General features: G+C 44.9%; 1 protein-coding gene across 4 annotated transcripts; it reads right to left on the bottom strand.

The window, feature by feature from the left end:
- Window positions 1–532: 532 nt before the first annotated feature.
- emsy (EMSY transcriptional repressor, BRCA2 interacting) lies at window positions 533–27,572 on the bottom strand. 4 transcript variants are annotated; one of them, XM_020463747.2, is made up of 21 exons: window positions 27,371–27,572; window positions 22,807–22,915; window positions 22,569–22,668; window positions 22,349–22,423; window positions 19,808–19,983; window positions 19,090–19,239; window positions 18,642–18,901; window positions 18,175–18,418; window positions 17,775–17,999; window positions 17,507–17,656; window positions 16,623–16,796; window positions 10,928–11,064; window positions 10,394–10,570; window positions 9,013–9,202; window positions 8,501–8,674; window positions 7,492–7,650; window positions 5,540–5,697; window positions 2,362–2,931; window positions 2,087–2,122; window positions 1,292–1,720; window positions 533–1,109 (listed from the first exon to the last, which is right to left on the bottom strand). In XM_020463747.2, the coding sequence occupies exons 1-21, from the start codon at window positions 27,371–27,373 to the stop codon at window positions 912–914; spliced, it is 3,894 nt and encodes a 1,297-aa protein (XP_020319336.1). In that variant the 5' UTR covers window positions 27,374–27,572; the 3' UTR covers window positions 533–911. The 4 variants fall into 4 exon arrangements, with proteins under 4 accessions (XP_020319336.1, XP_020319335.1, XP_031663336.1 ...); XM_020463746.2 differs by lacking the exon at window positions 27,371–27,572 and adding an exon at window positions 26,275–26,326; XM_031807476.1 differs by lacking the exon at window positions 2,087–2,122 and having other exon boundaries at window positions 27,371–27,571.
- Between the last annotated feature and the right edge of the window lie 302 nt (window positions 27,573–27,874).

The raw sequence follows: 27,874 nt of genomic DNA on the forward strand, positions 1-27,874 counted from the left end.
ACCAACCACATTGTGTAAACACACTCATAAAATCTGTATAGCCTCAGTTGGTAGAGCATGGCGCTTGCAAAGCCAGGGCTGTGGGTTCGATTCCCATGGGGGACCAGTACAAAAAAAAGAATCTTTGCACTCACAACAGTAAATTGCTCTGGATAAGAGCATCTGCTAAATGACAAAAATGTAAATTATACAACCCAGACTTACAGCACTAACAAAAGGGTGCTGGTATTCACAGAAACTTCCCAACACACACACACACTAGCCTAGCTTACATCTAGCCCTCACATTAAGCCTTTCTTTTTACCCCTATGATTTAATGCAAATAAACATTTGGTGGAAACATTGGTGATTTCCTTATGTTGAAAGGTCAATTCATTAAGATGGACTGATAGGTCATGTACAAAACGACATTCACCAAGGGAATGCCAAATTGTGTGCAGTCCTGTAACAGAAAAAGTTTTAAGCTGTTGTATAAAAGTTTAGTTAAACTTCTAAAAAGTTACACAGAGAACACAAAACAGAAAAACTCAAACAAGGTTGAATGTGTATTTATTTGTTTGTATTTCTTTTTTCTTCCAACAATTGTTCTTACCAACTGTTTCAACTTCAAAGTGTTAATTCCTCTGTGACCAATCTTGAATCATTGCATGTGCCCACTTTAAAACAAACTGAAGTAATCTGAAGGCCATCAAACTTATTTATTACAAGTCAGAAACTCAAACTGTACTATCATGTATTCAAATGTACATTGTCGAATCAAATACCGTTATGCAAATACCTCATTTATTCGTTTGCCGTAACGTGATTAGGGTTCTAACTAAGTCAGGAGATAACCACAAGTCACTGTGATGACCGTAATCACCCTCATCTCTGCCACACATCGTGTGTGACGGAGTTGACATGTGTAGTGGTCACTGGGACTGGTCGGCACAGCCCTCCATGGGGCTGACAGTGGTGGCCTCGTCATTGCTGCTGTCCACCTCTTGCTCCATGACGCTCTCCTCGTCCAGCCGCTGGCTGGTGTAGTTGCTGATCTCCAGGAAGCCGCTGGGCTCCACCACCACGTTGGACTGGCTGGAGTCTGGCATGATAGAGTACCGAGGGATCACCTGGGGAGGGGAGTAAAATGGATGTTATTTAGCTTTTATTGTCTATAGATGTTAAAAGCTTAGATGACTGTTGTCCTATAATAAGCAATGTTTAAGAGATGTTAAATCATATGGCTCAGAATATGTAATTAGTAAGGCATTGCTATGCTATAACATACATCTTTGAAATCACAGAAATGTACCTCAATGACGTCCAGGTCTTCTTTGCCCTTGGCCACTAGGCCCTGGATGCGGCTAAACTGGCTGTGCTGGGGCTTGGAATGGGATGAGTGGTGCAGGGAGGCCCCCGAGCTGCTGATGACCGGGCCTGAGCCCCCCAACACACCTAGATCTCCCCCTGCCCCCACACCCTTCCCGTAGGGGCTGCAGTCGCTGGACGAGTCCACCACCATTGGCTCGGCGCTAGGGTCGATCTCCGCTTCCATCATGGAAATCTTGAGGATGTCCGAAACGGAGGGCTTCTCGCCGCCGGACGGGCCCGTGCTGCTGGGCTCGGCGGGGACCAGCTTTGCTGTGGCCTCACCACTGCTGGACACGGGCGGGGACTGGTGGCTGCTGCTACCGCCGAAGGTGATCTTGGTGATGCTGGCGCCCTGGGTGATGATTGGCGGCTATGTCGGGGGAGAGAGGGGAAAAATGGATTTGGTTGGAACTATAGAAATGAATAGAACAGACATTGCAATTCAAGTCAATGTTCTGTAATATGTAGACCATCGGCCATATTGAATGTACCCATGAGTGTTAGTCAAATTGCCATGGTCTGAAAGGGCTTCCCCTTCCATTTCTATGGTTGGAACTAGTGTAGGGCATGGGGAAACTCATGCCCCCTTTTGAATGAAAAACAATGGTAATTTATTTTCAGGTTGTCATACAGGGAGGGCTGTGCAGGTTTTGTCAGGCTTCCTGCGCTACTGTACAAACAACACTGATCTGATGGGAAGGGAATTTGTGGCATGGTGCCCAGTGCTTTGTCTTACCTTATTGATCTTAAAAGGTCCATCAAGGGACAAGTGCTGTGAATCAGGACAAGATTTACATGTATGGAATGTGCACTCGGTGTAAATGCTTTTAAATGTTTAAGTCAAAATCCATCTAGAGGGCAAATTAAGTTTAAATTAAGTTCTATTCTAAAGCATTATGGCACAATGCATCTGACAGTTGATGATTCACTGTGTCAACCTGATCTGTCCCGGACCAATAAATAAAATAGTCACTGGGGCCTGGAGGTCCATCAGAGAGGGATGGTGCTCACCAGGCTTGTGGAAGGGGTCTTGTCTGCACCCACCGGGTGGTGGGCCTGCAGGGGTGGCGGCTGGGACAGCTGTGTGTGGATGGGCCTGTGGTGGGAGGTGGGTGCCTGCTGCAGCTTGGGGAGCTGGGGGGTGAGGGAGGGTGGCTTTGTAGGGGTGCCCAGGCCCACCAGCTGGGGGGATCCCGAGGCAGAGGAGGGCCTCTCCTTCAGGCTCTGCCCTGGAGCCTGGGGCTTGGGCTGGTACTGCTCTTGGAGCTGGGGTGGCTTCTTCACCAAGGTGGAGGAAGGCTGGCTCATCTGGGGCTTGCTGTGTAGCTGTGGGGGCAGGGTGGAGTGGGGCATGGGCTGGGTGGAGTGGGGCATGTGTCTGCCCTGCTCCGACTGGGGCTCAGAGTGTGACTGGCTTTGGGGTTGGGGGAGTGTGTGGTGCTGAGGGGCAGGGGCTGCCGCGAGTTGGATGGAACGGTAGAACAGGCCCGTCTGGGGGTCCAGGGTGTCCCCTTCTAGTTCACCCTCCTCCATCACCATCTCCTCTACCTGCTTACTGTGGATAAGCTGGCCCTCCGACGCCTGGAATGACATTATACGATCATTAACAATAGTGGTATATATGGAAATACAGGTAACTGCTAAAAATAAAGGAAACACCAACAAAGTATCTTAATAGGGTGTTGGGCGACCATGATCCAGAACAGCTTCTATGCACCTTGGCATAGATTCTACAAGTGTCTGGAACTCTACGCAACACCATTCTTTCTCAATTTCGTGTTTTGTTGATGGTGGTGGAAAACGCTATCTCTGGCGCCACTCCAGAATCTCCTATAAGTGTTCAATTGGGTTGACATCTGGTGACAGACGGCCATGGCATACGGTTTATAACGATTTCATGCTCATCAAACAATTCAGTGACCACTAGTGCCCTGTGGATGGGGGTATTGTCATCCTATGGATACATAGCCATGGTAGCCAAAATAATGGCCTGCCCAGCATTTTAATACATGGCCCTAAGCATGATGGTATGTTAATTGCTTAATTAACTCACACTATACCTGTGTGGAAGCACCTGCATTCAACACTATTTGTATCCCTCATGTTTCCATTATTTTGGCAGTTACCTGAATATTGGTGCATATTGATACAGTTTAAGTTGGAAGTTTACATACACTTAGGTTAGAGTCATTAAAACTCGTTTTTTCAACCACTCCACAAATGTCTTGTTAACAAACTATAGTTTTGGCAAGTCGGTTAGGACATCTACTTTGTTCAGTCATCTTTTCCAACAATTGTTTACAGACAGATTATTTCACTTACAATTCACTGTATCATTCCAGTGGGTCAGAAGTTTACATAAACTAAGTTGACTGTGCCTTAAACAGCTTGGAACATACCAGAAAATGATGCCATGGCTTTAGAAGCAATAGGCTAATTGACATCATTTGAGTCAATTGGAGGTGTACCTGTGGATGTATTTCAAGGCCTACCTTCAAACTCAGTGCCTCTTTGCTTGACATCATGGGAAAATCTAAAGAAAATCAGCCAAGACCCCGGAAAACAAATTGTAGACCTCCACAACTCTGGTTCATCCTTATGAGCAATTTCCAAATGCCTAGAAGGTATCATGTTCATCTATACAAACAATAGTATGCAAGTATAAACACCATGGGACCGCGCAGCCATCATACCGCTCAGGAAGGAGACGCCTTCTGTCTCCTAGAGATGAATATACTTTGGTGCAGAAAGTGCAAATCAATCCCAGAACAACAGCAGAAGATCTTGTGAAGATGCTTTTGCTTGTGAAGATGCTGGAGGAAACGGGTACAAAGGTATCTATATCCACAGTAAAAATTTGTCCTATATCGACATAACCTGAAAGGCCGCTCAGCAAGGAAAAAGCCACTGGTCCAAAACCGCCATAAAAAAGCCAGACTACGGTTTGCAACTGCACATGGGGACAAAGATCGTACTTTTGGGGGAAATGTCCTCTGGTCTGATGAAACAAAAATAGAACTGTTTGGCCATAATGACCATCGCTATGTTTGGAGGAAAAACGGGGAGGATTGCAAGCTGAAGAACACCATCCCAACCGTGAAGCACCGGGGTGGCAGCATCATGTTGTGGGGGTGCTTTGCTGCAGGAGGGTCTGGTGCACTTCACAAAATAGATGGCATCATGAGGGGGAAAATTATCTGGATATATTGAAGCAACATCTCAAGAGTGGCCATCACAAAGCACTGACCTCAATCCTATAGACAATTTGTGGGCAGAACTGAAAAAGCGTGTGCGAGCAAGGAGGCCGACAAATCTGACCCAGTTACACAAGCTCTGTCAGGAGGAAAGGGCCAAAATTCACCCAACTTATTGTGGGAAGCTCGTGTGGAAGGCTACCCGAAACCGTTGACCCAAGTTAAACAATTTAAAGGAAATGCTAGCAAATACTACAAATTCTGACCCACTGGGAATGTGATGAAAGAAATAAAAGCTGAAATAAAATCACTCTCTCTACTATTATTTCACATTCACATTAGGTCAGTTAGGATCACCACTTTATTTTAAGAATAAAGTGAGTGAGAGTGAGATAATGCAGTACAATGCAGTATAACAGTACTATATGATTTAATAAAACATTGGAAAAGAAGAATACAAAGATTTGTGATTTTTTTAGTTTTTGTTGAATTTTACCCCTTTCTTCTCACCAATTTTAGTGGTATCCAATTGTTAGTAGCTACTATCTTGTCTCATCACTACAACTCCTGTACGGGCTCGGGAGAGACGAAGGTTGAAAGTCATGCGTCCTCCGATACACAAGCCAACCAAGCCGCACTGCTTCTTAACACAGCGCGCATCCAACCCAGCCGCACCAATGTTCAGCATTGTGTCGGGGGAAACACCATGCACCTGGTTAGTGTGCACTGCGCCCTGCCCGCCACAGGAGTCGCTGGTGGATACAAGGATATCCCTACCGGCCAAACCCTCCCTAACCCGGACGACGCTAGGCCAATTGTGCGTCGCCCCACGTACCTCCCGGTCGCGTCCGGTTACGACAGAGCCTGGGCGCGAACCCAGAGTCTCTGGTGGCACAACTGCCATTGCAGTACAGGGCACCTTAACCACTGCGCCACCTGGGAGGCCTCATGTATGTGATTTTTAAGTTCATATACTAGGTAGGCGTTTGTCTCACCAGTTGGACAATGCGTGTGACGGTGACCGCAGAGGAAGTTGGGATGGACTTGACCACCATGGGGGTGTGACCTGTGCTCTGTGAGGACGCTGCCAGTTGCTGGCTAGCGGACATGACCATGTCGCCTCCAGAGGATGGTCCGGCCCGGCTGGCTTTAACTGCACACAGAGAGATCATCATAAGTTAGGTTCACATCCAATTGGCAACAGAGTTTGCATGTGAATATTCTAAAATCCACTTAATAACAAAGTGCGCATTTTCCCACCAGGGGGGTGATTCCATTAAATTGACTTGTTGCAGATAAAAGGCACGTTTTTAACATGGAATTGCTCTCAATTACTCGGAACGGCATTATTTCAAGACATTCTTTAGTGAGTACAGCTAAGTATAGAACAGCCTGCTGTTTTTCACTTTGCTTATTTCTGCGTGGTTAAGGGCTACAATTGTGTGTAAACCCCTGAATACATGAGTAGGAAAGTGTATAATTTTCCATCCAAGGTGTAATATCATTAAGGGGTGACGAAATATGATATACACTACCAGTCAAAAGTTTGGACACACCTACCCATCTTTATTTTTAATATGTTCTACATTGTAAAATAATAGTGAAGGCATCAAAACTATGAAATAACACATGGAATTAAGTAGCAACCAAAAAAAGTGTTCTTCGAATTAGCCACCCTTTGCCTTGATGAGAGCTGTGCATTCTCTCAACTAGCTTCAACTGGAATGCTTTTCCAACAGTTTTGAAGGAGTTCCCACATATGCTGAGCACTTGTTGGCTGCTTGTCCTTCACTCTGCGGTCCAACTCATCCCAAACCATCTCAATTGGGTTAAGGTCGAGGGATTGTGGAGGCCAGGTCATCTGATGCAGCACTCCATCCTTCTTTGTCAAATAGCCCTTACACAGCCTGGGGGTGGGTTGGGTCATTGTCCTGTTGAAAAACAAATGATAGTCCCACTAAGCCCAAACCAGATGGGATGGTGTATTGCTGCAGAATGCTGTGGCCAAAGGACAGATTTCCACTGGTCTAATGTCCATTGCTCATGTTTCTTGGCCCAAGCAAGTCTCTTCTTCTATTGGTGTCCTTTAGTAGTGGTTTCTTTGCAGCAATTCAACCACGAAGGCCTGATTCACGAAGGCCTGATTCACGCAGTCTCCTCTGAACAGTTGATGTTGAGATGTGTCTGTTACTTGAACTCTGAAGCAATTTCTGAGGCTGGTAACTCTAATGAACGTATCCTCTGCAGCAGAGGTAACTCTGGGTCTTCCTTTCCTGTGGTGGTCCTCATGAGAGTCAGTTTCATCATAGCGCTTGATGGTTTTTGCGACTGACCTTGAAGAAAATGTCAAAGTTCTTAATGTCTTAAAGTAATGATGGACTGTCTTTTCTCTTTGCTTATTTGAGCTGTTCTTGCCATATGGACTTGGTCTTTTAGGGCTATCTTCTATAAACCAGCCCTACCTTATCGACTCAAAACGCATTGAGGATGAAAGAAATTCCACCAATGTACTTTTAACAAGGCACACCTGTTAACTGAAATGCATTCCAGGTGACTACCTCATGAAGCTGGTTGAAAGAATGCCCAGGTGTGTCCAAACTTTTGACTGGTAATGTACATCAATGTATTTCGCAATGAAACAGTATGAAAAGAAAGTGAACATCATATAACTTTGGGGATCATTTTAGGTGCCCTCCTAAAGTGATGACAATACAGTGTAATATGACAATTGATCAAATCTGAGAAACTAAAAAGTAAGACAGATTATAGTGTTGGCTGTGTGTAATGCCCAAGGAGAAATGTTTCAGTGAGCTCGCTTCCCAAATAGCACCCTATCCCTTATATAGTGCACTACCTTTGAACAGGGCTGGACCTCAGTGAAAAGTAGTGCATTATATAGAGAATAGGGTGCCATTTGGGAGGCAACCCGAGTGGTCAGTTCATGTACCAGCAGTGATGTATTCAGTGGACGGTTCAGTCTCTACAGTGGATATCCCAGGGGAGACTGGATCCTGCTGCTTCTTGTCCTGGGCCATCTGAAAGGGCACAGCCATCTGGCTCAGGTCTATGGTGTGCTGCCTGGGCTTCGCCTCACCCTTGTCCTTCACTGTAAAGGCAACAGAGACTGTCACTATCAGTCATCTAATAAACAACTACTCCATTTATATTTCCAAAGACGCGGGACGACAAAGTACCGTCACTTACATGAGAATTAGATTTCAGAGCAGTCTGACCCCAACGACGAACACTTTTACATCCGATTCTCCCAGAATCAGGTCCCAGAGAGTCCAGTCACTTGACCTGTGATCAGGCTGTGTTTGAGTGCGCCACAGGCCCATTAATTGCACCGGTAAGAAATTGTGTGTTTGTATGTGTGGAAAAACGGAGGTGTCAGAAGCTGGGGCTTTCTTCTCAAGTCGTTTGTATTAAACATTGTTTTAGGGGCTGCAGTGTCAGGATATTCGCACAGCACCTGACACACCTAATACAACTAATCGTGGTGTACAAATTGAATATCTATATTATTTGAGTCAGGTCTGGTACAAAACCCTGCCAAGATTAGCCAACCCTACCACTATAGCAAGGACTGGATGTGCAATATGGCGATGGCTCCATCTCGTTTCTATCTGCAAGCACTAAAAGGGGGATGTTTTTGTATATCAGTCACACTCAACACAGTCACGCTCAATATCAAGCAACAAACAGCCTTTTACAAGAAGTCAGTGAAAGGTCCACCGCAGTAAAGATTACAAAAGGGGAAGTGGTTTGGAAACCCCCCAGAGTTCTTCCACTGACTTCTGGGATAGAATCCCAGCCATAATAACAAGCACTATTAACAGGTGATTAGCCTTGTTGCCAGGAAGATTACTCCGTTTCCGAATTGAAATGGAATTGACCCCAACCCTGGTAAGTGGTATAGTAGTTGTCATGGTGACAGTGGTCAGTCTGTTAGTCACCTGTGGTTTGCTGCAGCTCCAGCAGGGCCTTAATGGTTGAGGTGGCCGACTGGGTCACGTTCCCCGTAGACACGTCCTGGTAGATGATGGTGGGGCCGGACTCCACCGACACTTCATGCTGCTCAGCCCACTCCTGCCCTCTGGAGGAGATGATGTGCACTACGGGCTGGGAGTCTGACCGGTGACAACAACCAAAACAAGTCATATGGAATTGTGCGGATTCCCTTTAGATTCCAGTCGATGTGGGAATTAAATTGGACATGGCATTCAAGTAAAAGGGAATTGAAATAATTATATTATGTGAGTGGAGCCATTTACCATTTGAAAGTGAAGGGAATTGAACTTAGCTGGATACTTGTGAGAATAGATACACTTTCATACTACAGATGAGGTAGTCAATAGCTGTGTGAGACTACAATACAGTTTTAACTTGAGTGTCTTTTTTGTTCTCATAGTTAGGCTGCAGGCTATATCATGTACTTCTTGCTGTTATGTGGAGTGCCACAACGTACCGTGACTGCTGCTGTTGGAGCCATCGGCGGGCTGAAAGCTGCCCTCGGCGATGCCACCTGACTCATCCTTCAGCGCCCCCTCCTGTGCGTCAGCCACCCTGGACGCCTGCTGCAGTGTTTCGCTCACCAGCTGCCTGGTCTGCTCGCTCAACACTGCAGTCTGGAAGATGGGCTTGGGCTTGATCAGCACCTGGACACGAATCAATGTTTAAAAAAAGTTATATTCAATATTACACACCTAGAAGAGCTCAGTGAATGGCACTAGAGAAATAGTTTTTGTTGCTCCATAAAGTACAGCACAGCTGAGACCAATGTCAAGTGTCCCGGTGTTCCTTTTTTACATCATACATATCATTCATGTGCCTATTTAAAGCGGTATGGTCTTGCAATCCTAAAGTTACACTGACCTGATGCATTGGTAATTCAGGACAGAAGTTAAAATATACAGTGCATTCAGAAAGTATTCAGAAACCTTCCTTTATTCCACATTGTTACATTACAGCCATATCCTAAAAATGTATTATATATATATATATATATATACACACACACACACACACACACACACAATAACCCATAAAGACAAAGCGAAAGTTTTTTTTATTTTTATATATTTTTTATTGTAATTTTACCTCTCTTTTCCTCCCCAATTTTGTGATATCCAATTGGTAGTTACGATCTTGTCTCATTGCTGCAACTCCCCCAACGGGAGAGAGAGAGAGAGGCGAAGGTCGAGTCATGCATCCTCCGAAATATGGCCTGCCAAGCCGCGCTACCTCTTAACACCTGCTCGCTTAACCCGGAAACCAGACTCACTAATGTGTCGGAGGAAACACCGTTCAACTGACGACTGCGCCACTCCGCAGGCCAGGAAATCAGGTTGAGAGATTTTAGCAAATGTGCTAAATAAAAACAGAAACACCTTTAGGTACATAAATATTCAGACCCTTTGCTATGAGACTCGAACTTGGAGTCCACCTGTGGTAAATTAAATGTATACATTTGCAAAAATGTCTAAAAACCTGTTTTTGCTTTTTCATTGTGGTATTGCATGTAGATTGACGAGGAATTCTTATTAAAAAAAAAAAATCTATTTTAAGTTAAGGCTGTTACATAACAAAATGTGGAAAAAGTCAAGAGGTCTGAAAACTTTCCGAAAGAACTGTATCCAAGACAAAGAGCTTTTAGTACGAAATGATCTCGTTCACACTACTCGTTGAGTGGCTGAGACGCTCCGGGGTGAAGTTTCCCCAGAGTACAGACAGCTCTCGGATCAGCTTCCCCAAACCTAACCATTAGAGGGGTAAAGGCAAAACTGACCCAAGAGCCAGCGTCTAGGGGCAACTTCACCCTACATAGACAGCGTTGGACTGTTACTGACCTGGGTCTTGCCCTGCTGGCCGTACACTATTTTGGTGGGGATGATCTTGGTGGTGGTGTTGGGCTGCACCCCTGAGCCCATGCCTTTCGGCTGGGTCACGATCATCTTGGTGATGGGTCTGGAGGCTGTGATGATGGCTGGCTTGGACCCCGGCACACCCTGCAGGGTCTTTTCGCCCTATGGCACAGAGGTATTCATATTTTGGTTCTGTAACCAATGGCCCCCTATTCCCTATATAGTGCACTACTTTAACCAGAGTTTAAGATTAATGTATTAATTGTAAGTCACTATGAATTAAGAGCATCTGCTAAATGACAACTGAAAACATAAACATGTAAATGCATAATATGGAGCTGAAAGCAATAGACTGATCAGACAGAAAGGCTAAACTAGAACTATCAAAAAACTTAAAAATACGTTTTTGGGGTCAATACATTTGAACACTTCTGAAATAATTACTTAGATTTTATTTAACATTAAAAAAAGTCTTAATTAAAATGGTTTCAATTATAATAACAATCATGTTGAACTGACCCCTGCATTCAACAGTGTGGTGACCACATTCTTGCCAGGCAGGCCCTGGATGGTCGTTGCTTTGCCAGTGGTCTTTTGCACCACAATAACATTGGGCTTGGACGTCATAGGAATGGTAGTTATCTTAGTTGTTGTACCTGCAATGGAGGGGGAAAGAACATCTAAAGGTTTGCCAAAACACAACATTTGAAGTCACTATAATTGGACAACTAGATGTTCAGTCAAAATTGGTAACATTAGGGTTGCAAAAGTTTGGTAATTTTGCTAATCTATGTAAACTTTAATAAATGTATATTGGAGTAACTACATAGCCAAAGGTATGTGGACACCCCTTCAAATTAGTGGATTCTGCTATTTCAGCCACACAATTGCCATAGACAAACAGCGGCAGTAAAATGGCCCGTACTGAATTAGCTCAGTGACTTTCAACGTGGCCCCATCATTGGTGCTACCTTTCCAACAAATTAATTTTGTCACATTTCTGCCCTGCTAGAGCTGCACCGGTCAACTGTAAGTGCTGTTACTGTAAAGTGGAAACGTCTAGGAGCAAAAACGGCTCAGCTGTGAAGTGGCAGGCCACACAAGCTCACAGAACGGGACCGCTAAGTGCTGAAGAGAGTAGTGTGTAAAAATAGTCTGTCCTCGGTTGCAACACTCACTACCGAGTTCCAAACTGCCTCTAGAAGCAACATCAGCACAATAACTGATTGTCAGGAGCTTGACAAAATGGTTTTCCATGGCCGAGCAGCCGCACACAAGCCTAAGATCACCATGCGTAATGCCAAGCATCGGCCAGAGTGGTGTAAAGTTTGCCTCCATTGGACTCTGGATCAGTGGAAAGGCGTTCTCTGGAGTGATGAATCACACTTCACCATCTGGCACTGCGACAAACTAATCTGGGTTTGAGGTATGCCAAGAGAATGCTACCTGCCCAAATGCGAGGATGAATAATGGCCTGGGGTTGTTTTAATGCAACGGGCTAGACCTGTTCGTTCCAGTGAAGGGAAATCTTAAAACTACAGCATATAATGACATTCTAGACGATTCTGTGCTTCCAACTTTGTAGCAACAGTTTGGAGAAGTCCCTTTCCTATTTCAGCATGACAATTTAGATTGGTGTGGTAGCACTTTATTGGCCTGCAGAGCCCTAACTTCAACCCCTCTGGGATGAATTGGAACGCCGACTGCGAGCCAGGCCGAAATGCCCGACCTCAGTAATGCTCGTGGCTGAATGAAAGCAAGTCCCTGCAGTCATGTTCCAACATCTAGTGGAACGCCTTCCCAGAAGAGTAGAGGCTGTTATAGCAGCAAAGGGGGGGGGACCAACTCCATTTAATGCCCATGATTTTAGAATGAGATGTTCGACAAGCACATGTACACAAACCTATGGCCATGTAGAGTGTGAGAGAGATATATACACTGCTCAAAAAAATAAAGGGAACACTTAAACAACACAATGTAACTCCAAGTCAATCACACTTCTGTGAAATCAAACTGTCCACTTAGGAAGGAACACTGATTGACAATAAATTTCACATGCTGTTGTGCAAATGGAATAGACAACAGGTGGAAATTATAGGCAATTAGCAAGACACCCCCAATAAAGGAGTGGTTCTGCAGGTGGTGACCACAGACCACTTCTCAGTTCCTATGCTTCCTGGCTGATGTTTTGGTCACTTTTGAATGCTGGCGGTTCTTTCACTCTAGTGGTAGCATGAGACGGAGTCTACAACCCACACAAGTGGCTCAGGTAGTGCAGCTCATCCATGATGGCACATCAATGCGAGCTGTGGCAAGAAGGTTTGCTGTGTCTGTCAGCGTAGTGTCCAGAGCATGGAGGCGCTACCAGGAGACATGCCAGTACATCAGGAGACGTGGAGGAGGCCGTAGGAGGGCAACAACCCAGCAGCAGGACCGCTACCTCCGCCTTTGTGCAAGGAGGAGCAGGAGGAGCACTGCCAGAGCCCTGCAAAATGACCTCCAGCAGGCCACAAATGTGCATGTGTCTGCTCAAATGGTCAGAAACAGACTCCATGAGGGTGGTATGAGGGCCCGACATCCACAGGTGGGGGCTGTGCTTATAGCCCAACACCGTGCAGGACGTTTGGCATTTGCCAGAGAACACCAAGATTGGCAAATTCGCCACTGGCGCCCTGTGCTCTTCACAGATGAAAGCAGGTTCACACTGAGCACATGTGACAGACGTGACAGAGTCTGGAGACGCCGTGGAGAACGGTCTGCTGCCTGCAACATCCTCCAGCATGACCGGTTTGGCGGTGGGTCAGTCATGGTGTGGGGTGGCATTTCTTTGGGGGGCCGCACAGCCCTCCATGTGCTCGCCAGAGGTAGCCTGACTGCCATTAGGTACCGAGATGAGATCCTCAGACCCCTTGTGAGACAAAGCTGGTGCGGTTGGCCCTGGGTTCCTCCTAATGCAAGACAATGCTAGACCTCATGTGGCTGGAGTGTGTCAGCAGTTCCTGCAAGTGGAAGGCATTGATGCTATGGACTGGCCCGCCCGTTCCCCAGACCTGAATCCAATTGAGCACATCTGGGACATCATGTCTCGCTCCATCCACCAACGCCACGTTGCACCACAGACTGTCCAGGAGTTAGCGGATGCTTTAGTCCAGGTCTGGGAGGAGATCCCTCAGGAGACCATCCGCCACCTCATCAGGAGCATGCCCAGGCGTTGTAGGGAGGTCATACAGGCACGTGGAGGCCACACACACTACTGAGCCTCATTTTGACTTGTTTTAAGGACATTACATCAAAGTTGGATCAGCCTGTAGTGTGGTTCTCCACTTTAATTTTGAGTGCGACTCCAAATCCAGACCTCCACGGGTTGATAAATTTGATTTCCATTGATAATTTGTGTGATTTTGTTGCCAGCACATTCAACTATGTAAAGAAGTATTTAATAACAATATTGCATTCATTCAGATCTAGGATGTGTTATTTAGTGTTCCCTTTATTTTTTTGAGCAGAGTATATACATACACACACACCAGTCAAAAATGTGGATACACCTATTCATTCAAGGGTTTGTTTTTATTTTTACTATTCTACATTGAAGAATAATAGTAAAGACATCAAAACTATGAAATAACACATGGAATCATGTCATAAACCCCCCCAAAAAGGGTTAAAGAAATTGTGACAAGGTAGGGGTGGTATACAGAAGATAGGGCTATTTGGTAAAAGACCAAGTCCATATTATAGCAAGAACAGCTCAAATATGCAAAGAAAAGGACAGTCCATCATTACTTTAATTTAAGACATGAAGCTCAGTCAATACAGAACATTAAGAACTTGGAAAGTTTCTTCAAGTGCAGTCGCAAAAAACATCAAGCGCTACGGTGAAACTGGCCCTCATGATGACCGCCACAGGAAAGGAAGACCCAGAGTTACCTCTGCGGCAGAGGATAAGTTCATTAGAGTAATCAGTCTCAGAAATTGCAGCCCAAATAAATGCTTCACAGAGTTCAAGTAACAGACATCTCAGCATCAACTGTTCAGAGGAGACTTCGTGAGTCAGGCCTTCATGGTTGAATTGCTGCAAAGAAACCACTACTAAAGGACACCAATAAGAAGAAGATACTTGCTTGGGTCAAGAAACACGAGCAACAGACATTTGACAGGTGGACATCTGTCCTTTGGTCTGATGAGTCCAAATTCGATTTTTGGTTCCAACTGCAGCGCCTTTGTAAGATGCAGAGTAGCACATGTGTGGTTCCCACTGTGAAGCATGGAGGTGGTGGTGTGGGGGTGTTTTGCTGGTGACACTGTCTTTGATTTATTTAGAATTCAAGTCACACTTAACCAACATGGCTACACCATCCCATCTGGTTTGCGCTTAGCGGGACTATCATTTGTTTTCCAACAGGACAATGACCGAAAACACACCTCAAGGCTGTGTAAGGGCTATTTGACCAAGAAGGAGCGTGATGGAGTGCTGCATCAGATGACCTGGCCTCCACAATCACCCGATCTCAACCCAATTGAGATGGTTTGGGATTACTTGGACCGCAGAGTGAAGGAAAAGCAGCCAACAAGTGCTCAGCATACGTGGGAACTCCTTCAAGACTGTTGGAAAATCATTCCTCGTGAAGCTGGTTGAGAGAATGTCAAGAGTGTGCTAAAGTGTCATCAGGGCAAAGGGTGGCTACTTTGAAGAAACTAAAATATATTTGGATTTGTTTAACCCTTTTTTGGTTACTACATGATTACATGTGTTATTTCATAGTTTTGATGTCTTAACTATTATTCTACAATGTATAAAATAGTCAAAATAAAGAAATACCCTGGAATTAATAGGTGTCTAAACTATTGACTGGTACTGTACTTAAGTATCAAAAGTACATGTAATTTCTATAACATACTTATTAAGTATGAAAAGTAAAAGTATATATTATTTCACATTCTTATATTAAGCAAACCAGATGGCACCATTTTCTTAAAAATAAATAAATGAATGAATAGCCAGGGGCACACTCCAACACTCAGGCATCATTTACAAATGAAGCATTTGTGTTTATTTAGTCCGCCACATCAGAGGCAGTAGGGATGACCAGGATGTTATCTTGAGAAGTGTGTGAATTGGACCATTTTCCTGTCCTGCTAATCATTCAAAATATAATTAGTACTTTTGTGTGTGAGGGAAAATGTTTGGAGTAAAAAGTACATTATTTTCTTTAGGAATGTAGTTTAGTAAAAGTAAAAAAATATATAAATAGTAAAGTACAGATAACCCCAAAAAACACTTTAGTACTTTACACCATTGTATATATTCATGTACATTTTTATATCCGTGTCCATGTCGTCTATGAGTTTCTAGTAGAAGGACAATATGGTTTAGGAGAAAATAGCCTAATAATAAAAAATAAAAAAAGAACAACATTGAATCAAGAATGAAATCATCTGGCCTCCCGGGAGGCGCAGTGGTCTAGGGCACCAGAGACTCTGGGTTCGCGCCCAGGCTCTGTCGCAGCCGGCCGTGACCGGGAGGTCCGTGGGACGACGCACAATTGGCCTAGCGTCGTCTGGGTTAGGGAGGGTTTGGCCAGTAGGGATATCCTTGTCTCATCGCACACTAGCGACTTCTGTGGCGGGCCGGGCGCAGTGCACGCTAACCAGGTGCATGGTGTTTCCTCCGACACATTGGTGCGGCTGGCTTCCAGGTTGGATGCGCGCTGTGTTAAGAAGCAGTGCGGCTTGGTTGGGTTGTGTTTCTTCGTCTCTCCCGAGCCCGTACGGGAGTTGTAGAGATGAGACAAGATAGTAACTACTAACAATTGGATACCACGAAATTGGGGAGAAAAGGGGGTAAAATTCAAAAAAAATAATGAAATCTGCAATTTACTCTGCAACTCTTCCAACTATTGACTTATTTCACAACTTCCACTAGTTCAGCCCCAAAGTATTTACAACAAATTTAATCCAGACAGAAACCTTAATATTAAACAGCAACAACACTAAGTTGATAGGTTGTACTGAGGATGTTTGACAGCTTTGTGATTCTATTTTTCACATGAAAAAAACATTTTATTATTAAAAATATATATTTTACATGTTACGTCAATTATTTAAAATCCTTTAAAGTATCCAAAATTCCAGTAGTTAACTGGTAAATGTAAACATCACTGGTAAATACCCCCCCGAAACCCTAGTAACACTACAGAACTTTCAAACTCACCAGACACAATGTTGCTGCTGATGATCTTGCCGCCTAGTGTGGCTAGAGACTTGGGGACCACCGTGATGATGCTGCCGCTGGTGGTCTTGACGTAGGTGGCACCACTGGTTGACGTCGCCATCCTGGCGCCAATGGAGGGACTCACAGTGGGCCTTGAGTATGTGGCCTGGGTGCCTGCACAAAATCAATGTTTTTCCTCAACTTAAAGAAAATAAAATGACGGGACTTTGCTAAGTATTTCTTCATATCAATATCTAGTTTCATGTCACATGCACAAGTACAGTGAAATGCCTTTCTTGCAAACTCAAAACCCAACAATGCAAGAAATCTATAACAATGTATTACTAGAAAAAAAGCAAACGAGAAATAAGAAATACACTAAGTAAGTAAAATAGAATAAAGGATTAAAACAGATTATCCAAACCAGTGCAGACATCTACTGTCCTTGTGTATTATTTACATGTTTGGACGACAGTTGTCTGTTTTGGGAGTTTACTGTTGGTGCATTTACACTGAGGATTTACCTTGGTATTTTACCAAACAGCCTCAGACTTTTGTGTTTCCACCCCCACAGCCTGGCTCCTGGGACTCACTGGGCCTTGGCCTCAGTGGACCTGCTCTAACCTGGGACCAAGAAAGCCACTGGGGCTTTTCTGGCAGCATTTACATAATGGCTAACTGAACATGGGTTTACACCATCAATGGTTAAGACATCCTCACAAAGCAACTGTTTTGATTATGCAGAGGTTGTTGATTTTGTTCTTCACAAGTCCTCACTGTCAGCCCTAGCTTTGGAAACACTGTTTACCTAGTAAAACATCAGTGTGTATACACTAGTGTAACACTTGTGTTACAGTCAAAAAGCAGTATGTGAGAAGGCACACCTGTGGGCTGGGACACCAACTTGGTGGTCATGATGGCCCCGTTGCTACTGACAACCATGATGGGGGAGGAACTGCTGCTGGACATGCCTACAGAGGAGGGCTTGGGCAGGATCTTACTGGGCTGCATCTGCTGGGTGATGATTTTGACACCTACAGGTACAATTAGACACATCATTAGTTAAATACATGATTAAGACTTTCTGTGCACTTGCATACTCAGGGTAGAGTACTAACACCAGTAGAGTTGGGTATCACGCCCTGTACTCACCTGACTCCTGCTTAATCTGGATGGTGGGTTTGGAGCCGGGGAGAGTGGTAGAGGACTGGGCCTGGCCCATGACGCCTGCCCCCATGGGGGAGCCCTGCTGCAGCTGCTTGGGTGACTGCTGGTGCTGCTTGGGGAACTGGGCCAGAATCTGGGTTGGAGAGCCCACCATGGTCTTAGGAGAGGGGAGCCTGGCGGAGGCCACTTTCATGCCCGTCGACGAGCCACCTGGCACAGGGAGAGGACAAGCAATAGTGGTCCGTTTCAAAGACAAATGTTGTATCCATGAAAGGTCTTAGCTAGAACAAGACAATCTTTGTCTAAATTGGGCAAAGGCCGGTAATAAATCCTGAGTAAACAAACTATTTGAAAACAATGCAGGAAGTGGGACATTCAAACCTACCCTGCGCTATTGTCGACATGACCACAGACGGGCTGGAAGAAACCATGGTGGTCACAGCGACTGTGTTTGGGGCCGAGGAGGGACTGGAGCTGGCCGGGATTAACACTGTCTGCTTCTGGTTGGCCGAGGTCAGCATGGAGGTGGACACCAACTTGGACATGGCCGCAGCGTAATTGTGTGAGTGAGACTTGGACAGGATGTTGGGAACGAAGTTGGAGCTTGGAGAGGTCGTCACAATGATCACCTGACAAAACATACATTATACAGTAAATTACACAGCCACTTACAATCAAGTTCTTATACACATTCACTTACAATCGAGTTTGCAAACAGTATGCAATCACTTACGATCATTCAAACATATCCATACATTCCTATATTATCTGGCTCACACCTCACTATATTGACTCTTTGCCTATAGAACAAGAGGATTTATACTGAACAATGGTCAGTTCTGTCCTGCTCACCTTCTGCGTGGTGGTGTTAGTGGTCTGGGTGGTGGGTTTTGTAAAGGTGATCTTGACGGGGGACATGTGCGGTGGCAGGGAGTTGGCGATGCTCTGCATGATGTTGCTCATCTTGGGGCTGCCGCTCACCGGCACAGTGATGGTCTTGGACATGGGCGGGGTCACCTTGGCCACTTCCTTCAGCACCACAGGGGAGGAGCTTGAGGAGTTAGTCCGCCTCCGCTTACGTGGCTTTTCATCCTCATCCGAGCAGCTCACGCCTGGGGGAGCGAGAGAAACATACAGACGGAGACAAATAATGCAGCAATACATTGACAGACTTCAGGTTCTGTTTAGTGAGTGTTGCACCGGAGACTCCTTAACCAATGCAAAATTCTTAAATAAACACTTATTTTTCTTTCCAAAGTAAAATAATAAACAAACATAAAATCTCTGTTCTGACACTCACTTTTCACATAGACGGTGCTCCCGCTGGGCAGCACCACCATGTTTGAGGCGGGGCTGGCCGGACGGGGGGATTTCACCATGGCTGCTGCACTGCCGCTGGGCGCCGTGGCACTGGTGGACGTGGTGCTTGTGTAGGAGTAGCAAACAACCACTGCAAACAAATAACAACCATAATTCATATAAAAAGACACTATAAGAAGACATAAGTGATTAATCATTTAATGTCTTCCTCCCTCTTCAGTTGATGTTGCAGGTAGAAAGTTACTCCTAACTACTGACAGGGCCAGATGACGTAAAATAGGGTCTAAGCTACAACATATGCTAATATTTTGAAATGTCTGATTTTACACAATTGACTTAAGGTAAAAATGTAAGTAAAAAAAAAAATCTAGAAATGATAAAATAGTTTGACAACCCTGTTTGTAAGCTTTTAAATGATATCAAATCTCAATAGTTTATCTTTTCCAGTGATGAATACATGTATGTCTCATGGTATGGTGGGGGCATGTAAAATAGGTCAAGCTTGAGCACTTTCATCTCTTGAATATTTTGGCATTCAGGTTCAAACATATGGAAGGTTCAGTTCAAATCAAAAGAGGTGCTGTTAAAAAGTGATTGAATTCAAATGGACTAACCCTCAGGCTAAGATTAGGAGCAAGGTAATGTGATCCTAGATCTGTGGTTAAGAGCAATTTCCACCTTGAGCTGTCTGATCATACCTTCTTTATTTCCTGTTTCGGCAGGCAGCAGAAGCGAAGCGTTCTGATTGGCTGTGGCGCTGGCCACTGCGTTGGCCGTCACAGTGAAAGCGGTCTGGGGGACCAGTCTGGGCATCAGCGGGACCAGCCGACGCCCCTCGATGGACCACTCTGAGGAGCTGTTGGGACCTGACATGCTTGACAAGACAAACTTTGGTTTGATGACAATTGTATTTGTGACGTGAGCCGAATACAACAGGTGTGGACCTTACAGTGAAATGCTTACTTACAGGCTCTAACCAATAGTGCAAAAAAGGTATTAGGTGAACAATAGGTAAGTAAAGAAATAAAAACAACAGTAAAAAGACAGGCTATATACAGTAGCGAGGCTACATACAGTCACTGGTTAGTCAGGCTGATTGAGGTAGTATGTACATATGGTTAAAGTGACTATGCATATATGATAAACAGAGAGTAGCAGTAGCATAAAAAAGGGGTTGGCGGGTCGGACACAATGCAGATAGCCCGGTTAGCCAATGTGTGGGAGCACTGTTCGGTCGGCCCAATTGAGGTAGTATGTACATGAATGTATAGTTAAAGTGACTATGCATATAGGATAAACAGAGAGTAGCAGCAGCGTAAAAAAAAATGGGTTGGGGGACACACACAATGCAAATAGTCTGGGTAGCCATTTGACAACCTGTTCAGGAATCTTATCGTTTGGGAGTAAAAACTGTTGAGAAGCCTTTTTGTCCTAGACTTGGCACTCCGGTACCTCTTGCCATGCGGTAGTAGAGAGAACAGCCTATGACTGGGGTCTGACAATTTTTAGGGCCGTCCTCTGACACCGCCTGATGTAGAGGTCCTGGATGGCAGGCAGTTTAGCCCCAGTGATGTACTGGGCCGTACGCACTACCCTCTGTAGTGCCTTGCGGTAAGAGGCTGAGCAATTGAGGTAACAGGCAGTGATGCAACCAACGCTCTCGATGTTGCAGCTGTAGAACCTTTTGAGGATCTCAGGACCCATGCCAAATCATTTTAGTTTCCTGAGGGGGAATAGGCTTTGTCGTGCCCTCTTCACGACTGTCTTGGCGTGTTTGGACCATTTTAGTTTGTTGGTGATGTGGACACGGGGAATGGGTGTGTGCTCTGTCCTCCTTTTCCTGTAGTCCACAATCATCTCCTTAGTCTTGGTTACGTTGAGGGATAGGTTGTTATTCTGGCACCACCCGGCCAGGTCTCTGACCTCCTCCCTATAGGCTGTCTCGTCGTTGATCAGGCCTACCACTGTGGTGTGTCATCTGCAAACTTAATGATGGTGTTGGAGTCGTTCCTGGCCATGCAGTCGTGGTAAACAGGGAGTACAGGAGGGGACTGAGCAAGCACCACTGGGGAGCTCTAGTGTTGAGGATCAGCGTGGCAGATGTGTTGCTACCTACCCTCACCACCTGGGGGTGGCCAGTCAGGAATTCCAGGATCCAGTTGCAGAGGGAGGTGTTTTGTCCCAGGATCCTTAGCTTAGTCATGAGCTTTCAGTGTACTATGGTGTTGAACGCTGAGCTGTAGTCAATGAATAGCATTCTCACATAAGTGTTCCTTTTGTCCAGGTGGGAAAGGGCAGTGTGGAGTGAAATAGAGATTGCATCATCTGTGGATTTGTTTGGGCAGTATGCAAATTGGAGTGGGTCAAGGGTTTCTGGGATAATGGTGTTGATGTGAGCCATTACCAACCTTTCAAAGCACTTCATGACTACAGACTTGAGTGCTATGGGTCTGTAGTCATTTAGGCAGGCTGCCTTCGTGTTCTTGGGCACAGGGACTATGGTGGTCTGCTTGAAACATGTTGGTATTACAAACTCAATCGGGGACATGTTGAAAATTTCAGTGAAGACACCTGCCAGCTGGTCAGCACATGCCCGGAGCACATGTCCTGGTAATCCGTCTGGCCCCGCAGCCTTGTGTATGTTGACCTGTTTAAAGGTCTTGCTCACGTCGGCTATGGAGAGCGTGACCACACAGTCGTCCGGAACAGCTGATGCGCTCATGCATGCCTCAGTGTTGCTTGCCTCGAAACGAGCATAGAAGTGATTTAGCTTGTCTGGTAGGCACGTGACACTGGGCAGCTCTCGGCTGTGCTTCCCTTTGTAGTCTGTAATAGTTTGCAAGCGATGCCACAAGACGAGCGTCGGAGCCGGTGTAGTATGATTCAATCTTAGCCCTGTATTGACGCTTTGCTTGTTTGATGGTTCGTCGCAGGGAATAGCAGGATTTCTTGTAAACTTCCGGGTTAGAGTCCCGCAACTTGAAAGCTGCAGCTCTACCCTTTAGCTCAGTGCGAATGTTGCCTATAATCCATGGCTTCTGGTTGGGGTATGTACGTACAGTCACTGTGGGGACGACGTCCTCGATGCACTTATTGATAAAGTCAGTGACTGATGGTGTACTCCTCATGGTAAAAATATGATAAATTGAGGGGCTGAAGCGTGTACTAGTATGTAGTAGTTGGTCATAATGTGTATGTAGTTTTAGAACTGACCACCTTAAGAGGGTAACTTGACTTACTGATAGGCAATGGTGGTAAGGCGCTCATCATTGACTGCCCTACGGACCTCTGCACGATGACGCTCTGTTGAAATGCTGTGGGAGACAACCATACAGTATTAGCAAAGAAAGTACGAGCAATTAAGTCACAAGTCAAGTTTGTTTTTATTAAGAAAAGGGTCCCATATTTCATAGGTTCCTCTAGCTATGAGAACAATATACAGTGACTTTGCTGGTTTACCTGAGGACTTTAGTGAGTTCTCCAAGGAGATCCTTCTTATCCTTGGTGAGATCGCCTTGGGCTCGCAAAGCACTGATAACACCGGCATACGCCTCCAGCTCTGTTGAAACAATATGGTTTATCATTAAAAACAACTTTCACTCTGAAATAGCAGTAACATTTGGGGTTCTTTGAAAGTGACAAATCACTTCATGCATAAGTCAAGCAAGAGAGGCCGGATAAGTTCAAAGGCACTTACCAAGTTTACGGAGGATTCTCTTACACTCATCCCTGCCCAAGTCAAGGAGAGTGGGCCACACCACAGGCATGGTGCAGGCCAGCTGCGGTTTCTCCTGCTGAATCATCAACTACAAAGACAGTGAGCAGAAGAGAGGACATGTCAAATATGTAATCATCTAGATTATCCATGCACTACAATTACTTTATTTGAAATATGAATATGTTTCTCCAACTCTTAGTGTCAGGGTACCTTTCATGTACAAAGTAATGGTAGAAGAAGGTCTAGCACTGTGTACCAATAAGTCATAATATATCAGAATTGGATAATGCAATATGGTTGTCAGTAATAGAAGTTCCATATCTGAATATGGATATTATTAAACCATAAACAAGCATTGCCAGCAGCTTCCAAATCAGGATTGATACAAGCTAGTTAACTAAACTAAGCCACCGGTCTATTGTTATTAGTAAGCTTATTCCCTGAGTTGGTACCAATTACGTGTATAAAACCTGGATTACGGATTTTATGTAATAGCCAATGAGAGGCTTTGAAGCCACCTGTCGGCCATATTGGTACTCCAAAGGCGCAGTCCTCCATAATGGAATTCTACAGTACTTCAATCAAATGTTTCGAGGACAGAATTACATGTATTTAAGTATTTATTTGTTGGAGTGGGGACAGTAACCGTATTCTCTAAAAAAATTGCTTTAAGGAATATATTTTTATACATTTTTATGTTCTCAGTTAAAATCATTTTGAATGATGCATTAAGGTGTCTATAATGGAATATACTTGTCAAAAACAAATGAATAATAAAAGCATTTCTATAGCTTCCAAAATCTTAATTTTTGTATTATTACTATTATTACTATTCAAATCAAAGTTTGTCACGTGCGCCGAATACAACAGGTGTTGACCTTACAGTGAAATGCTTACTTAAAGGCTCTAAACAATAGTGCAAAAATGGTAATAGGTGAACAATAGGTAAGTAAAGAAATAAAAACAGTAAAAAGACAGTGAAAAATAACAGAGCAAGGCTATAAAAGTAGCGAGGCTACATACAGACACCGGGTAGTCAGGCTGATTGAGGTAGTATGTACATATGTCTAAAGTGACTATGCATATATGATAAACAGAGAGTAGCAGTAGCGTAAAAGAGGGATTGGCGGGTGGTACACAACGCAGATAGCCTGGATAGCCAATGTGGGGGAGCACTGGTTGGGCGGGCCAAATGAGGTAATATGTACGAGTGTATAGTTAAAGTGACTATGCATATGATAAACAGAGAGTAGCAGCAGTGTAAAAGAGGGTTGGGGGTGGCACACATTGCAAATGGTCCGGGTAGCCATTTGATTACCTGTTCAGGAGTCTTATGGCTTGGGGATAAAAACTGTTGAGAAGCCTTTTTGTCCTAGACTTGGCACTCAGGTACCGCTTGCCATTCGGTAGTAGAGAAAACAGTCTATGACTGGGGTCTGACAATTTTTAGGGCCGTCCTCTGACACCACCTGGTGTAGAGGTCCTGGATGGCAGGCATCTTAGCCCCAGTGATGTACTGGGCCGTACGCACTACCCTCTGTAGTGCCTTGCGGTCAGAGGCCGAGCAATTGCAGTAACAGGCAGTGATGTTGCAGCTGTAGAACCTTTTGAGGATCTCAGGACCCATGCAAAATCTTTTTAGTTTCCTGAGGGGGAATACGCTTTGTTGTGCCCTCTTCACGACTGTCTTGGTGTGTTTGGGCCATTCTAATTTGTTGGTGATGTGGACACCATGGAACTTGAAGCTCTCAACCTGCTCCACTACAGCCTCGTCGTTGAGAATGGGGGCGTGCTCGGTCCTCCTTTTCCTGTAGTCCACAATCATCTCCTTAGTCTTGGTTACGTTGAGGGATAGGTTGTTATTCTGGCACCACCCGGCCAGGTTTCTGACCTCCTCCCTATAGGCTGTCTCGTCGTTGTCGGTGATTACATTGTGTGTCATCTGCAAACTTAATGATGGTGTTAGAGTCGTTCCTGGCCATGCAGTCGTGGTTAACAGGGAGTACAGGAGGGGACTGAGCAAGCACCCCTGGGGGGCCCCTGTGTTGAGGATCAGCGTGGCAGATGTGTTGCTACCTACACTCACCACCTGGGAGAAGCCCGTCAGGAAGTCCAGGATCCAGTTGCAGAGTGTTTAGTCCCAGGATCCTTAGCTTAGTGATGAGCTTTGAGGGTACTATGGTGTTGAACGCTGAGCTGTGGTCAATGAATAGCATTCCCACATAGGTGTTCCTTTTATCCAGGTGGGAAAGGGCAGTGTGGAGTGCATTAGAGATTGTATCATCTGTGGATCTGTTTGGGCAGTATGCAAATTGAAGTGGGTCTAGGGTTTCTGGGATAATGGTGTTGATGTGAGCCATTACCAGCCTTTCAAAGCCCTTCATGGCTACGGGTCAGTAGTCCTTTAGGCATGTTTCCTTCATGTTCTTGGGCACAGGGACTGCTTGAAACATGTTGGTATTACAAACTCAATCAGGGACATGTTGAAAATGTCAGTGAAGACACCTGCCAGTTTGGTCAGTACACGTCCCCGTAGCCTTGTGAATGTTGAGCTGTTTAAAAGGTCGTACTCACGTCGGCTACGGAGAGAGTGATCACACAGTCGTCCGGAACAGCTGATGCTCTCATGCATGCCTCAGTGTTGCTTGCCTCGAAGCGAGCATAGAAGTGATTTAGCTCGTGTCACTGTGCAGCTTGCGGCTGTGCTTCCCTTTGTAGTCTGTAATAGTTTGCAAGCCCTGCCACATAAGACAAGCAATCTTAGCCCTGTATTGATGCTTTGCCTGTTTGATGGTTCGTCGCAGGGCATTCCAGGGTTTCTTGTAAGCTTCCAGGTTAGATTCCCGCACCTTGAAAGCGGCAGCTCTATCAGCACCTTTATCTCATTGCGAATATGGCCTATTATCCATGGCTTCTGGTTGGGGTATGTACGTACGACATCCTCAATGCACTTATTGATAGAACCAGTGACTTTTAATTTTACCTTTAGTCAGTTAAGTCAGTTAAGAACAAATTCTTATTTTCAATGACGGCCTAGGAACAGTGGGTTAACTCCTTGTTCAGCTCAGGTGTTTGAACTCGCAACCTTCCGGTTACTAGTCCAACGCTCTAACCACTAGGCTACCCTGCCGCCCCTGATGTGGTGTACTCCTCAATGCCATCGGAAGAATCCCGGAACATGTTCCAGTCTGTGATAGCAAAACAGTCCTGTAGTTTAGCATCTGCTTCTTCTGACCACTTTTTATAGACAGAGTCACTGGTGCTTCCTGCTTTAATTTTTGCTTGTAAGCAGGAATCAGGAGGATAGAGTTTAGCCGGATATACCAAATGGAGGGCGAGGGAGAGCTTTGTACATGTGTGTGGAGTACAGGTGATGTCGAATTTTTCCCCCTCTGGTTGCATATTTAACATGTTGATAGAAATGAGGTAGAACTGATTTAAGTTTACCTGCATTAAAGTCTCCGGCCTCTAGGAGCACCGCCTCTAGGAGCACCGCCTCTGGGTGAGTGGTTTCTGGTTTGGTTATTTCCTTATACAGCTGACTGAGTGCGGTCTTAGTGCCATCATCTGTCTGTGGTGGTAAATAAACAGCCACAAAAAGTAGAGCTGAGAACTCTCTAGGCAAGTAGTGGCCTGCAGTTTATCACAATATACTCTACTTCAGGCGAGCAAAATCTAGAAACTCCCTTAGATTTCGTGCACCTGCTGTTGTTTACAAATATGCAAAGACCGCCCCCCTCGTCTTACCGGAGTGTGCTGTTCTATCTTGCCGGTGCAGCGTATATACACATGTCGCCATTCAGCCACGATTCCGTGAAACATAGGATATTACAGTTTTTGATGTCCCGTTGGTAGGATATTCATGATCGTACCTCGTCTAATTATTATGATTCTCCCCCCCCCCCCCCCCCCCCCCAGAGGAGCACCAAATGGGACACACTTTTAAGAAGCGATTTTCGTAGCAGGTTAGGAGAGCACTAACCCTTTTCCTAACCTCAGTCTCCTAGCCTGCTGCATAAATTATCCTAACCTGTAATGGAAGTGGCGTGAAAAGAGATTATCGTACCAGAATGGCTGCCTGGTAGCTTCAAAATAGCGCCCCCCTAATACATATTATTGGTTGGTAACTGTTGACATCCTTCAGTAGGAGGCTTATATACTCCTTCAATTCTACCGTCCTAATATCATTGACATAGGAAGAAAACGCATTCAGTTGGGTGGCTAAACAGTGACACTAGATAGCTAGAAGAAGCCTACGGGTGCCAAATGACTTACTCTGTTTTGCAAAACCAGCGTTAGCCTGCACAACAACATTAGCGAGGCAACGCGTTAACTACTAAATTGAGAGTTGCATGACACTCAAAATACAACATTACAGCAAATACATACATATTTGTATAATATCTAACACTAAGAAACTGTTTGCATAGTTCTAGATACTATCAAGCATTTCAAGTTGTGCAAGCATCCCCCTGGGAGTACGCTAACGACGTTTGATAGGTAGCTATTCAGCTAGCTGGTAGCTTTCCTTCAGCCAACTTACCATGCAGTGTTGCAACGTCGTTATGACAGTCCTGATTGAAAGGATCAGTACATTATTACATATTAATCCAACGGAAGTTGCACACACCAAAATATGAAAAATATGTTTTTCTTTACTAAGGATCCACCTCAGTTCCAAAGACCTTCAATTCCGCCATGATTGAACAACGCCAAAACACTTGGGCCTGAAATAATGCTGTCCAAAAATAAACCTGGATTGGATTGACATGAATTTGAAAAGTTAAGATCTAATATTGATAATTTGGGGATCTTAACCCCCTTATTTTTTCGCATATGGAATAATCATGAAAAACGGTTAAAAATAAACCCATACAGGTATACCAAGAAACATAAATCCAAATAGGCGGTTTTTCTAACACTTTTTTAGGACCCAATGACGTCACTGTTGACATTCTTTGTGCACGGGTTTTGGCATTAGTCGTCACTAGTTACCACAGTCACAAGTTAGAAATCCCGCCCATTCATACCATTTCTCTCAAATTTC

This window comes from Oncorhynchus kisutch, linkage group LG28 (genome assembly GCF_002021735.2).
Source record: "Oncorhynchus kisutch isolate 150728-3 linkage group LG28, Okis_V2, whole genome shotgun sequence".
Lineage (NCBI taxonomy): Eukaryota > Metazoa > Chordata > Actinopteri > Salmoniformes > Salmonidae > Oncorhynchus > Oncorhynchus kisutch.

Excerpts from the sequence above, each read along its gene's own strand:
- emsy (XM_020463746.2), bottom strand. Across the intron at positions 22,424-22,568 it reads GAACTCACTAAAGTCCTCAG|CATTTCAACAGAGCGTCATC; the intron begins GTAAACCAGCAA and ends TGTCTCCCACAG. Across the intron at positions 2,123-2,361 it reads AGACCCCTTCCACAAGCCTG|CACTTGTCCCTTGATGGACC; the intron begins GTGAGCACCATC and ends CCTGATTCACAG.